The following is a 14,196-nucleotide window of genomic DNA, read 5'->3' on the forward strand; positions in this document are numbered from 1 at the left end:
TTGAGACACAGGGCTACAGTTTTCATGTATTTCAGGAAAAGGGTTATGATAGGGTCATGGTGTAGAAGCCCATCATTTTGTGCTCTGCAGCTATTTTCTTTAGTGTTTGTTTTGGTGATCTTACACTCCTCTTCCTAGCCATACAATTATTTTGTTCCTTCTCAAACCACCTCTGGTTTTTCTGAAACTTGCAATTGACTGTCAGTGTCCAGAGACCACACAGGGATGATGTCAGCCTTCATTTTGGTTGCCTGGAAACTGCAGCCACCCCCTCCTCTCTATACTTTCAATCAATCTTTGTAGTCCAATGGGTAATTAAGGTTAAGTCATGGATATATGGTGCGTCTTTTGTTGCTGTAAATCTTCCGCCTGTGGCTAACCCTTGTCTCCCTGTCTCCCTCTGTTTCAGGATGGAGTGATGATGGGATGGATTTGAAAATGGGCCAGTGGGCAGGCATGCGAGCCCCTTTCCTCAGCCTGGCCCTGCTGCTGCCATTGCTGCTCCTCAAGCCTTCACCCTGTTGTGGCCAGAACACCCAGGGAGGCCCTCAGGATGGACCTCACTTCAGCTTCACTCAGGCTGTCTACCATGCCACGGTTTATGAAAACTCAGCAGCACGCACCTATGCCAACAGTAAAGTTAAAATGGGCATCCACCTGGCCCATCGCTCCTGGGAGATACGCTACAGGATCACCTCAGGTGACGATGAAGGATTTTTCAAGGCAGAGGAGTATGTATTGGGTGATTTCTGCTTCTTGCGTATAAGGACTAAAGGAGGCAACGCAGCCATATTGAACCGAGAAATTCAGGATAATTATGTGTTGACAGTGAAAGCCTCTGTCAAGGGAGAGACCCTACTTGAAACCTGGACTAAAGTCAGCATTCAGGTCTTGGATATGAATGACCTGCGACCCTTGTTCTCACCTACCACTTACTCTGTCACCATAGCGGAGAGCACCCCTCTCAGAACTAGTATAGCACAAGTTACTGCCACAGATGCAGACATTGGGTCAAATGGAGAATTTTACTATTTTTTCAAGGAGAAAATTGATCTGTTTGCAGTACACCCAACCAGTGGAGTGGTTTCTCTCAGTGGAAAGCTTAATGTTGATGAGCAGAACCGGTATGACTTAGAAATCCTGGCTGTGGACCGTGGCATGAAACTCTATGGAAATAATGGGGTCAGCAGCACAGCAAAGCTTTTTGTCCATGTAGAGCGTGTAAATGAGCATGCCCCAGTCATGAATGTGGTAACTCATAGCCCTTCATGGCTTGATAAAAACCCTGTGTATGCTTTGATCACTGTTGAGGACCTAGATGAAGGCTTAAATGGAGAAATAGACTCAGTGGACATCCTGGGTGGAGACCCCTCAGAGCAGTTTTTCGTAGAAAGAACAGAGGAAGGCGAGTTTGCCATAAAGGCCTCTGAGTCAGTAAACTGGGAGACTTACCCTTATGGCTGTAACCTTACTTTACAGGCTAAAGACAGGGGAACCCCACAGAAGTTCTCTGCTGTCAAGGTTGTCCATACTTTGATCAAGAAACGGCCAACACCAAAAGCTAGGTTTGAGCAGGAATTGTATGAAGTTTGTCTGAATGAAATTTCACCACCAGGCACAATTGTAGTGGCTGTTAAAATCAAGCCAGAGCCTGATGATGCAGAATATATCCTGGCACCTTCTGCAGATTCAGCTTTTTTTCAAATGAACACCCTGACAGGCGTCATCTCCACCACTCGCTGGTTCTCTCATGTGAGCCAGGATGTCTTTAATCTTGAAGTACTAGAAATAGATAGTGAGCTCAAAGTTAGTGTCCAGGTAACTATTGAGGATGCCAATGACAACACACCGACATTTGCTCAGTCCTCTTACGAGGTTTTTGTCAATGAAAGTGTAGCAGTTGGGACTTACGTCCTAACTGTTTCAGCAGTGGATGAGGATAAAGGAGAAAATGGATACATTACTTACAGCATTTCCAGCCTTCAGCCATTACCCTTCAAAATCAATCAGTTTTCTGGTATCATTAGCACATCTAAAGAGTTGGACTTTGAATCCTCATCAGAGAGCTTTGTGTTTATTGTCAGAGCTTCTGACTGGGGGTCACCTTACAGGCGAGAAAGTGAAGTTAATGTAACAATCCATGTGGAGAATGTAAATGACAACCAACCATTGTTTGAGAAGGTAGCATGCCAGGGGGTAATCTCTAGGGATTTCCCAGTGGATGAAGTGATTACAACAATGTCAGCAATCGATATAGATGAGTTAGAGCTAGTGAAATATAAGATCATTTCAGGGAATGAATGGGGATACTTTAACTTAAACCCAGATTCGGGAGTCCTTGCATTGCGACGTCCCCTTGCCACAGCAAATCCAAAGAATGGCATCTTTAGTCTGAAAATAACTGCCACAGATGGTGAGAACTTTTCCGATCCCATGTTTGTTAACATCTCAGTTGTTCATGGGAAATCTCCTCCCAAAAGCTTCAACTGTAAAGAGACAAGGGTAGCTCAAAAACTAGCTGAGAAGTTACTGAAGAAGTCCAAAGGTAGCACCAAGCCCAAAATTGAGGAAGGTTTTATTGACCTTTTCTCTGTCAACCGACAAACACCCCAGTTTGACAAAGCTTTTCCCACAGATATTGCTGTCCCAGAAGACCTAAAGGTTGGTTCAAGTGTTTTCATGGTGAATGCCTATGATGGTGACACAGGTTTCAATGGTCAGATTTTATACTCTATTTCAGATGGAAACATTGACAGCTGTTTCACCATTGACATGAATACTGGTCTTATCAGTGTCTTCCTGCCCATGGACAGAGAAAAGCGAGATCGCTATCTTCTTAACCTCACTATCTATGATCTTGGCCAGCCACAGAAAACTGCCTGGCGTTTGCTTACTATCTACATAGAAGATGCTAATGACAATGCACCCCAGTTTTTGCAAGAAGGAGGCTATAGAATTGTCATTCCTGAAAATACTGCAATAGGTACAGATGTAATCCAGGTTGAGGCCACTGACAAAGATCTTGGACCCAATGGGGAGACAGTTTATTCTGTTTTGACCAGCACCACGCAATTTGGCATCAACTCCACTAATGGAATAGTGTATGTTGCTGGCCAGCTAGACCGGGAATTAGTTTCTACTTTCAACCTGAAAATCGAGGCTCGGGACAAGGGACAAAAAGGGAGCCAGAGATTTTCTGTGACCACTTTGAAAATCATTTTGGAGGATGTGAACGACTGCCCCCCACTCTTTATCCCCAGTGTGTACAAGGCCAGGGCTCTGGAGGATCTTCCAGTGGGAACAGTAGTGGCCTGGTTAGAAACCCAGGATCCAGATTTGGGTTTGGGAGGCCAGGTAAGGTACTCTTTAGCCAATGACTACAATGGATGGTTTGAGGTAGATAAGGCCAGCGGGGCTATTCGGCTGACAAAGGAACTGGACTATGAGACCCAGCAGTTCTACAACCTCACTGTGAAAGCCAAAGACAAGGGAAGGCCTGTTTCTCTTCTCTCTGTCACATATGTGGAGGTGGAGGTTGTAGATGTGAATGAAAACCTCTACGCCCCATACTTTTCCCACTTTGCATTGACAGGATTAGTTAAAGAGAATGCCCGGATTGGAACTACCCTACTCCAAGTCACCGCTAATGATGATGATGCTGGAAGAGATGGGGAAATCCAATACTCCATTCGTGATGGGAGTGGGCTTGGACGGTTTGCCATTGATGAAGAGACAGGTGAGATTTCTTTGAAAAGATTTAAGTATTGGTTTGTACTCTATGTGTATTGTGCTTTTAATCAGTTTTGGCTCATTTAAAACTGGAGATTAAAGAGAATAGATGACAGCACTCAAACTTATAAATGCTAAATAGAATTTGATCATAAATTTACAAGTTCTGGACAGTCAGTCGATCCACCTGCTGATAAAGATTAGTCATTGCTAGATTTAAGATAAAGGTGTTCTACAAAATGTGTATAACTATGAATAATGACTTTGAATTTCATTCTACAACATGTTATATGACCCCAAAGAGCCAGTTTCACAGACAAATAGGAGAGAAGAGTCATAGAGGCATTGAATAGGCTTTCTGTCATTTTAATTTTAAAGTATTTTCATGGTTATACCTCTATAGTGGCTTCATACTCTGACTGCAGTCAAGGCATTAAGACCAGAGGAAGAATATGAGAGATAGAGGACAGATGTAGAATAGATCAACAGAGATTAAATAACTAAGACCTACTGTAAGTCCCATTGGGGATGTTTAGCTTATGACAAAGTATTGTATATATTTGAAACAGTATCTCTCATTATCTCATGGAGACAGTGAATCATCTCTGAGGTTTTAAATCAACTTTGCAGCCTTTTTGACTCAAAAAGCTTAATTTGTCATTAGTCATTCTGGGAAAAACTGTATAAACAATTTCAGTTATCATGTGAATATGCATGCCATTGTCATATTTAAATGTGACAGTGTTTACCACTGCTCCACTTCGCTGCCCAGTAGCAAAATGTGTAAAAAGCTGGATAGCGTAGTGGTAAGATCACTGCCTTCCATATGAATCCCAGCTGTGGCCTACTTCAACTAGGGGTCTTTAGTCAAGACCCCCTTACGCTTACCCTGCCAAAGGATATGCCTTTGAATAAAAGCTTCTGCCAAACAACTAAATGTAAATGTAGCTGCACCCCTGTCCCTATCCAAATTTAAGTATATATTTTAACACTAATTGAAATGTTATATCATCAGTCTAATATTAAATATCAGTCAACAGACAGTGCACTTACTATTACTAAACCTTAGCAGACATGGTGTTTGCACTCATGTTCTTATGTAGGATTTCACCCAGAATATTGAACAAATGGCATAAGACTTGTATGCAGCTAACTAACGGGATGACTGTCAGTATTCGACTTAATTAAAGTCTTTTTGATCTTAGGCCATTTGAGATAGTATGCAATTGCTGCATTCCCTAGATTTCCATGGTACACATGTCTGACAGTCATGCAGTCAAGCTGTGTGTTATGAGAAGACAGTGTTATTTTTCCATACGAACATGTTGGTCAGCTTTTCTAACATTAGACAGATTGGTAATCGACATCTATCCTAAAGTAGTGAACATATAGAAGTATCACACTAGAACACATTGCTTTACACATTGCAGGCATATTGCTGTACATCTCAAACTGTATCAGGGAAATACGTTGTGGGCAAAACACACCACACCCAGCCATCACTGCCTGAAGAGTACATTTCTGAATGAAGGTGGTCAACAGAAAAAAATTGACTCATTTTATTTCTTACACTTACAAACATCTACATACACACTCTCTCTCTCTCTTTCACTTACACACATACATACACACACACACACACAGTCGTTAACCTGGTGTGTTTGTCCTAAGGTGATGAACAGGAGCAGAGAGAAGGGGAGGATTTATGGCCCTTGTTAGCTGAGCCCTGGCAAGCCTCATAAATCAGGCCCAAGCTGCTGAGAAACACTACAAACACAATTACAACTTAAAGGGAATTATTCTGGCATTTATACACACACACACACACACACACACACTGACAAGGTCTATAAACCATGATGGTCAACATAGATTTTAATAAGAAAACATAAGAGCACAAGAACTGGACCTGGTTGACTTAGAGCAAGTTTGCAAAAATCATTGTATTTGATTGTCATAAGCTGCAGCTGTCAGTCTTTGAGCAAAGTCAAAATAAAGGATGATATAATAAGTTATGTGAATAGGTATTCTAGACATTTCTTCATAACCCCACCTTTATGGTATTGATAGCCATGATATCCAAAACAAAGTCACCCCTAAAAAGAGCTGACTTCAGAATCCACAGGAAGATGTGATGAGCTGGGAATTGGGCATCAGCTGCAATGAGGAGCTGTGTTGTGTGAAAATGTGAGGTTGTTGAACACCAGGAGTACTGCAGGATTCTGGAATAGAAATAGAGACTCTAGGGAAGAAAGAATTGTAGTAGTCCACGTGAGGAGCCCAGTATCCCCAGGAATTACAGCCTTGGATGGTTCCAAGGAATTCTTGATTTATGTCCAGCGGCAGTGCTCAGTGCTGATGCAGTTAGCAGTGTTCTTTATGCTGCCTAGTGGAAGGTAAAGGTGAAGGTCAGATTGATGAATAGGTATGTAGCACATCACACTTTATTGCAGGAGCCTCGAGTTTGCATCCCATCACAGACCTGCATTTATAATTTGCCTCCTTAAGCCTCACCATATCTTAACTATGCACGGTAGAATGCAGAAACTGGAATAAATATGTTGGCAAAAACAAGATGGTAGAAGGACTGAAGGGGCTCTTTATTTGGTGTTGAGTGTGTGCATTTAGCATGTGTGTTTATTCTCCGAGCACGCAGTGTCTCAGTGTAGGAGTTTTCTCTCTCTGATGTTTCCCAACCTAAAACAATAAGGTGGTGGGCGGCTTTATGCTGCAGAGAGGAAATTGTAGCTTGTTGTTGTGTTTGTTGATATAGATGTTGTAGTCTGCCAGTAGCTGCTGTAATGTGATAGTTTTAACATTAGATGCCCGCCTTCACTTCCCACACACACGCACACGCATCCATGCACCCACTCTTACTTTGGAAGTCTAACCTTTCCATGTCATTCCCCCGCCCACTCTGTTCAGCAGGAAGCTCTTCACATCAAGACGCTTAATCACGGTGTCACTTCTCCCTGGGAACCACTGTGTTTTGGGAGCGAAAGAAAGAAAAGAGGAGGAGGTGAAGGAGAATTCATGGCTCTCGATTCCACAGTGAATCGTTTCTAAAAGGCTGGGAGGCCCACGGCTTTGTGTCTTAACAAAACTAGCATTGTGGAGAGTCTCAAATGCACAGCCAGGAGTTAATACAGAGATAGGGATGTGGGAAATGTGCACACAACATGTCTTGTGTGTTTGTAAATTGTGTATGATAAAACATGTCATCCACCGACTCATGTTAAAGCTTTAGGAAATACCAGCAAGCGAGGGTTGACGCCAAGTCAACAACATGAGGACAAAGCCTGGTCCCAACTTCATATATTGGGGTCAGGTATGAAAATGGCCTTATTTTATGGCTTGCAATCCAGGTAAAGGTCAGTTACAGAACACCCTCTGTATTTCCTGGAGTCAGCCTCTGTCTAATCAGACTGGTATCTGAAATGCACTGTACCTTGAAAAAGTAGTCCCTCCCACTGGAACTTTTCAGCTTTTAATTTATTATAGCTTTGAATCATTAGTTTGTGTCAGCTGGGCCAAGCATTGTTATTGTGTTTGCTTACTTGTGCACACCACGTCAGAATGTGAAGTGAATTTTACAGGCAGTGCAGGACAATCAGAACAACACATCAGTTCTTCAAACCCTACACGTACACCTACAGCCCAGGACCCTCTCCTAGGTGCATCCCTTAACTGCCAATATTTTCTTAAGGCTACGCACAGAAACATGTTTGACCATCAACACAGACTAATCACACACTCTGCACATTACACAGAGCTGCACTCCTTCTATTACCATAATTAGTGAATTAATGACTGCATTTATCATAATTGCAGGCTGAGAAGGAGCACAAATGTCTTGCTGAGTACTTTGCTGTGTTGAGGTGTCAGCTGGGATGTGGATAGAGAGTGTGTGTGTGTGTGTGTGTGTGTGTGTGTGTGTGTGTGGGTGCAGAGGTAGCGGCTGGGAATCATCATGAATTAGTGATGTTTGGATACTTTGTTGCTTATTGACTCAACCCATATGGGCTTTTGGCTGATTTCCACATTTGATGCCAATATTCCTTTTCTTTAAATGCACTTGCTTTTAAATAAAGGAAGATGTGTAGCAGTGATTGCCTAACAACGTTTTTAATGGAACAGCTAAAGAAAACAGCCGCATAGTACCAACCACTGTTTGATGACATGTGGTCTATAGAGAGCACACAAACACAGTTCCTCAGCGATTGATACAGATGAAAATTTTAGATTTTGGCATCTAGTGGCCATTACTGCTGCTACACTTGCTCCAGAGCTTTTCACCTGCTTAACACAAATGCAGCATTATGGGCTTGACACACAGTAGGTGCAGAAGGTGAGATACTGACGAAATGGTCCCATGTAACAGGTTTGTCAGGTACAGCAGATTTTGCCTTCAGTTATCACGAGTGAGCAATGGTTATCCTAGAAGCAGACAACAAATCAGACAGAAGTAGGGAATAGCCTGGTGTCAAGAAGTACCAAGCAGTGAAAAAGCCAAGCACAGGGGGACTCTTTAGCAAGAGACACTGAGGTTGTGCTACCCAGATTCCAGGGATGAAATATAACCATGTAATCAGACGTTCCCTTAAAAATAGACTTTGTTTTGATGAACTGACAGTTGAAGTGTGGATTGTGATTATTGTCAGGTGAAAAGGTGGAAGTAGTGTGACGATGTGAAAAACTGTGTAAGGAAGAGGCTGGGAGGGTGGATAGGGTGAAAAAACACCACACCTTTATGTTGTTGAAACACTATGGTACTTTCATATTGGATAAGAATCTAGTTTGCTCTTTCACTTGTTTTCAGATTTGATTTGAGCTTTAATGTGTCTTCTTATATGTATATGTATATGTATATATATATATATATATATATATATATATATATATATATATATACTTAACAAGGAAGTGGCCTCATATCTTTAACCAATGCTTTGCTGTATTTGTAGTGTTTGCTGGATCTCATGTCTTTTTTGGGTTGAGGTTGGCCTGCTTGTGGCTGTGCCCTGCAGGGACCAGGGCTGTGGGATTGGGCCTCTGGCTGCACTCACACACACACACACACACACACACACACACACACAAACACACACACTTGGAGTGTACAATCCAGGCTAGGTTTCCTGCACTGAGAGAGAAAAACATTGGTAATGATAGCCTGTGGTTGCCCTCACTTAGCCAACACACACTCTGTTACACACTTTGTACTGGTAGTGTATAATTTCAGTGACAGAGCAGTGTGGCATGGAAAGCAATTAGGATTAAAACCTGTGTGAATAACCTACACACCTCCTCACAAAACGCCTGCCCTACAACACTGCGTCCTCACTTCACCCACAGAGCAAGTAATCCTGTTCACTGACTGCTCTCTCTTTCTCTAACACACTATAATGCATTTACACTATTACGTCCATGCCTTCGTGAACAAACTAGATATGGTGCATAGCTAGCATCAGCTCTGTAGTTCAGTAAACTTGAGGCACTGTTTTTCTCTAGGTTATGTACATTGTGTGTGTGTGTGTGTGTGCGCGAGTGTCCTAGTTTATGGTTAAATAATAAAATCACAAGCTCAGTGAGTCCCTGTTGTATTCTCTGAACTCTCACTGTGTGTAAGATCTAATAAAGCTTTTTGCAGTAGCTGTGAGCTACACAATACAGACGATTTTTGGCACAACTGAAAACATCGTTTTCCATAGTGGTCTGGCACATGCGCAGTTGGTGCACTGGCACTGTGGACAGTTTGCGCGGATGCAAACTTGACTGCACACTGTCTGCAGAGAGTCCTGAATCTCATGGGCCTGGACGGTGGCTTTGCATCGCACATACCATGTCAGGCACATGTAAGTGGCAAGTAAGAATTGACCTACAGTTACACTAGTGGACCTGCGGTTTGACATAAATGATTAGCAAGCAGACATGTGTTAATTACAGTACGTTAGTTCATTCCAGAGGGAAAGTCAGATGATGATTCAGGGACATCAGCAGGGGGAACATGACCATCTGTACAATATCCAATAGCGATCCAATAGTTGGTGAGATATTTCAGTCTGGATGTCAAATTGTGGACACTGGCAGCTTGTTGCTTTCAGAAAGGCTCTATGCGGGTTTTGCAGCTGAACTGTAGAATAATGTTATTTTCAATTAAAACACCCCCAGGTTAAAAGCTTTGTCATTGAACTTACTGTGTTTTCAGAGGTTTCATGACCAGCTTTGTCACTTTGAAGCAAGAAAGTCCTGCTTTTCAAATTCAACATCTGACAAGTGCTTTGTTGTACTAAATGAGCTGAAAGTCAGGGGCGCTGCATATGTTTGGGTCTCAGGATTCTGGGATATACCACAGCTCTATCCACCATACAGATGGATGAAGGTACGTCAACATCATCATCATCATAAAGCAAAACTGACCACCAGCGTAAAAGTCCTTGGAAAAAACGAAATCCAAAGAATGGAATTCCTAAATATTTGCACTTTCTGCACTCCACAGAATGCACCTAGCCTCTACAGCGGGGATCAGATGAAGGTCAAAGGCTCACTTCACTTGTACACCTCTTAAGTGCTCTCTCTGTAGCTGTCCATCTTTGCCAGTCTCACATCCCTCCTTCATTTTATCCACTCTGATGGCTATTGGCGAGAAATCCCCCTGAGCAGAAAAGGTTATATCTGTATACCTACCATGCATCGCTACACCTCTGCCTTCGCTGTGATGGGCTGTAGACAGAAGGTCTTAGCTATAGATATCTGAAAAACCAAACAAATGAGGCCTGGAATCTGTAATTTAGGTTTACCAACAATGCTTTAGATCACTACAAATCAAGTACTTTACCACCCAGCACTCCGACCTCACTCTCTCAGTTCCTTTTTGAGGTGATTTAAGTTCTCTCTCCCTCTCTTATTGTTCTTTTTTTCCTCCCTGCCCTTCTGCAGGTAGAGCATGGTGATGATGAGAAGGTCTTCTCTTATTTATGGGCTAACCTTTACCTTCACTCACCTGCTGTGTTCCTCTCCCTCATGCTGATAGAGACTTCTCCTCTCCCTACGTCGTGGCCCAGCACTTTATCGCTCTAATGCTAGCTGGCTAATGAGGGTTTTACCTGTGGGGTCTCAGGTGCTAATCCTTGCTCATAGCTGAAGGACTAGCTGAGGACTCATTATAAACCTGGGAGAGGGCAGCTTAACAGAAGTCTGATAAAGGCTTCCCGCTGTTCATTTCTCACTAATAGCCCCCTCATACAATGTGACTGACTTCCTGACCTCTCACACCTACGGCCCTCCCTTTCCATGCAGTCACTCCTGATTCCTCCATTACCCAGCTGAATACCACAGAATGCTGGACCAGCAGCTCTCACTTTTTTTTTTTCTGTCATTCTGTTTTCTTTCTTTTCTGTCTATCCACTCTGCTTCCCCCTCTCCTCTGGCCTTTCCTGAATGATGAATGAGGTAGCAGGTATAAAAAGCTGACTGTGGTGGAGAGAGAGAGACGGTCTGTCTGTGAAACAGGCCCAACACATCCCTCTACAAACTGAATGTTTGTTCTGAATTTCTTTTTTCTACTTCTACTAGTCATGGTCTGAGGATCCAAGACACACAATAGAGCAGAAGTATGGCATTACAGTTGACACAGGCTGAACTTGCAGCTCTGTGGTGGCACTATTGCAAGGCAAAGCAATTCTGCTGCTGATCACACAAAAAGAAAGTAAAATACACAATATATTGAAAGCAGGATACAGTTACAGGTCAGACTGCCGTGGAATTTGTTTTGGATGTTCACGGCCTCTAGAAGATGAGATAGATTCTTTACTTTAGTGGTGAGGGGTTTGAATCCACTTCACATAATATTTTGAAAAGTATGTTGTGAAAGGTTATTTGCTTTTAGATTGAGTGAGGAGCTCCAGGGATAACAGTTTGAAAGATACCATATTGAATGCACAGAATAAGATCACATTGTTTTCACTATTTCCTGAGCTTTAATCATAACCCACCTTCCATGTCATCCTGCTTCAACCTACAATCTACACTGTAGATTCTACCCCATACTTGTAATGATGCTCATCATAATCATCATGTATTGCTGGCTGGGAGGGCTGTAGCCTCTACTGGATGTTTCTTAGAAGCTGAATGGATCTGCCTGGGCTACACCATGTATCCTAATAACCTTGGTGATCCCCTGGCTTTTCCTCCAGCACCTCCATAAATTGTGGTTTCGATTGAAGTGTCTTGCAAACCCTTGGGTGGATTGACATGACGATCATAAAATTTCAGCTTCTGATTTTGTCCAGTAATGGTTTATTACCAAATACCTGCAAAAGTGACATCCTCATCAACCACAGTTGTACTTTGTGTTTAGTGCTAATTAGCAAATGTTAACATTATGACATGCAGATTTATGAATATGGTAAATATTATACACAGCTGCTAAACATCAGCATGTCAGAATAGTTTTTGTCAGCAAGATGCTTAAATTCAGCAACTTGCTGCCTAAGTCAAAGCTTCACAGAGCTGCTAGCATGACTGTCGTTCCTCCATTCAGTGCAGTCACTCTTGTTCGATCATGATTGCGGTACACCACACCGAGCTGAAAACAGCCTTTTGAAAGAGCAAAACCTGTTTTATCACAGCCATACTGTCTGAAGCTGACTGTCTCTTTGTGTTCAAACCATTTTCAATATGCGTATTCTTCCATTGTCCTTCCTGGGTGTGTGCATACATGTATATAGGTGTGTTTGCGGAGGGATGAGTGGCGTGTCAGCTGAGTTTTTGTACTGGATGTTTCTCATCTTCCTGGTTTCCCTGCCTGTGAACTGTAGCAGTAATCTCTAAGGCTGAATGTTCTGACTTCAAACCAAGCCCATATATGTGACCTCTCCATTTTGCCTTACTCTTCCATCTGCCACTTTCACTCTTTGACTTATCCTCTCACTTTTTATTTTCTGCCTCCGCTGTGGATTGCTTTTTTGCTGGCATGGAAATAGTGTGGTGAGGTTTTAGAAAGTTTCATAAGAAAGGGTCAGCGAGAACCGTGAGGCAAGAAAAGTCCTCTGCTGAAGGGTAGTCATCTGACAACTCAGCTGAATTTCAGGTTATTAAAAGGTGAAACCACAGATGGATAACATGCTTGGCCAATAGAAGGGCCCCGGAGTCACAATGTCGGGTCAGCAGGGGCTACAAACCTGGCCACATTTGAGACCGCCATCTCAAAGAAAAACATGTAGTTAAAAAAAACAAATAAACATGAACATGAATACATGGTAGTATGATGGATGTCCCCAGTTGCCCCTGTGAAAAGGCTCATTTTAGGCTCAGAGCCTTGAGTGCCTGACACAAAGGGTTGAATTCCATCAGTGCGATCTAATGAGGTTTAATGCTCTTTGCACTCTTGCTCCCCAACTTGAATGAGGGTATCCAAGAGGGCTTCCACACAGAGCAATCTGCAAGAATGCTTCTGTTTTCAATGGTATTGCAACCTAGACAGGAGATGTCTTAGTACAACAGATGAAGAATGATAAAACCTGCTCTATGTGGTCTGTGGGGGTGTTTTGTGTACAGAAAGTGCTTGGGCAATTTGATTTCAATATTTCTTGTTTTTTTTCTCCCATTTATGAACCTTGGCAGTCCACGGGCTATGTACCATGCATGTCCAGAGCTAATATAAAAGGATGGACAGTAGATAAATAGATGAATAATATGTGCCAGTAAGTGATTGCTTTTAGATTAGAAACTACCTAAAAGAAGTGTTAGTGATAGAAAAAGACCCAGTGGTTTACACAAAATAGTTTCCCATACATACTGTACCAATATACTGGAGTGATGTCATGTACATTAAACATGCACCACTGTGAAGGAACAGTGAGGCAGAAGAGCAGATGAGACATTTACAGTAGATGTGGTTTGTTGTTATGCACTGCACGAACTAACTCATTTGGACTTCATTAAAAACTGATTACTGGAACGATTCTAATGGTGTGTGCATTCTCAATGCACAGAGACGCACACATTCACACACTAGTCAGTGTTTACATGAAGCAGCACTGCAAATTGAATGCATTCGCCTCAAGCTTTTAAAGACATGCAGACTCTGTAGTAGGTAGCAATAAAAGACTGAATAAATGTCTGCCTAGTGAATTACAAAGGGCCTCCACTCTCTTGGATTAGTGCAAATGCTGATCACTGCCTTAATTAAGCTTCTCCTAATTCTAAATCCCAATTAAACCTGAGACTCACTTCGTCGGGCTTTGCTTCCCCAGACACCCAGCAGCCCTCCGGTCAGTTGGGCTCAAGAGGCCCACACCTCAATGCAACTGCACAAGAATCAAGGCTGAAGAAGGCTAAGTTCTTCCAGTTCAGCGTGAAAGTCTACCATGTCTCTTTTGCACACCGTACTCTCATTTGCAGCGTGTCTGCTTTGTTACGGCTCTTCGCTGCGAGGAATCTGATTGGACGGCGATGCAGACTGAG

The 14,196-nt window shown here is 42.6% G+C and overlaps 1 protein-coding gene across 1 annotated transcript in view; it reads left to right on the forward strand.

Moving 5' to 3' along the window:
* fat3a (FAT atypical cadherin 3a) overlaps window positions 1-14,196 on the forward strand; it is a 129,480-nt gene that overhangs the window by 52,232 nt on the left and 63,052 nt on the right. Inside the window, exon 3 of the mRNA XM_026379071.1 lies at window positions 410-3,736. Coding sequence (XP_026234856.1) covers window positions 427-3,736 — 3,310 coding nt within the window. The 5' untranslated portion in view covers window positions 410-426. The remainder of the gene's footprint in view (window positions 1-409; window positions 3,737-14,196) is intronic.

The sequence above is a fragment of the Anabas testudineus genome, chromosome 13 (genome assembly GCF_900324465.2).
Source record: "Anabas testudineus chromosome 13, fAnaTes1.2, whole genome shotgun sequence".
NCBI lineage: Eukaryota > Metazoa > Chordata > Actinopteri > Anabantiformes > Anabantidae > Anabas > Anabas testudineus.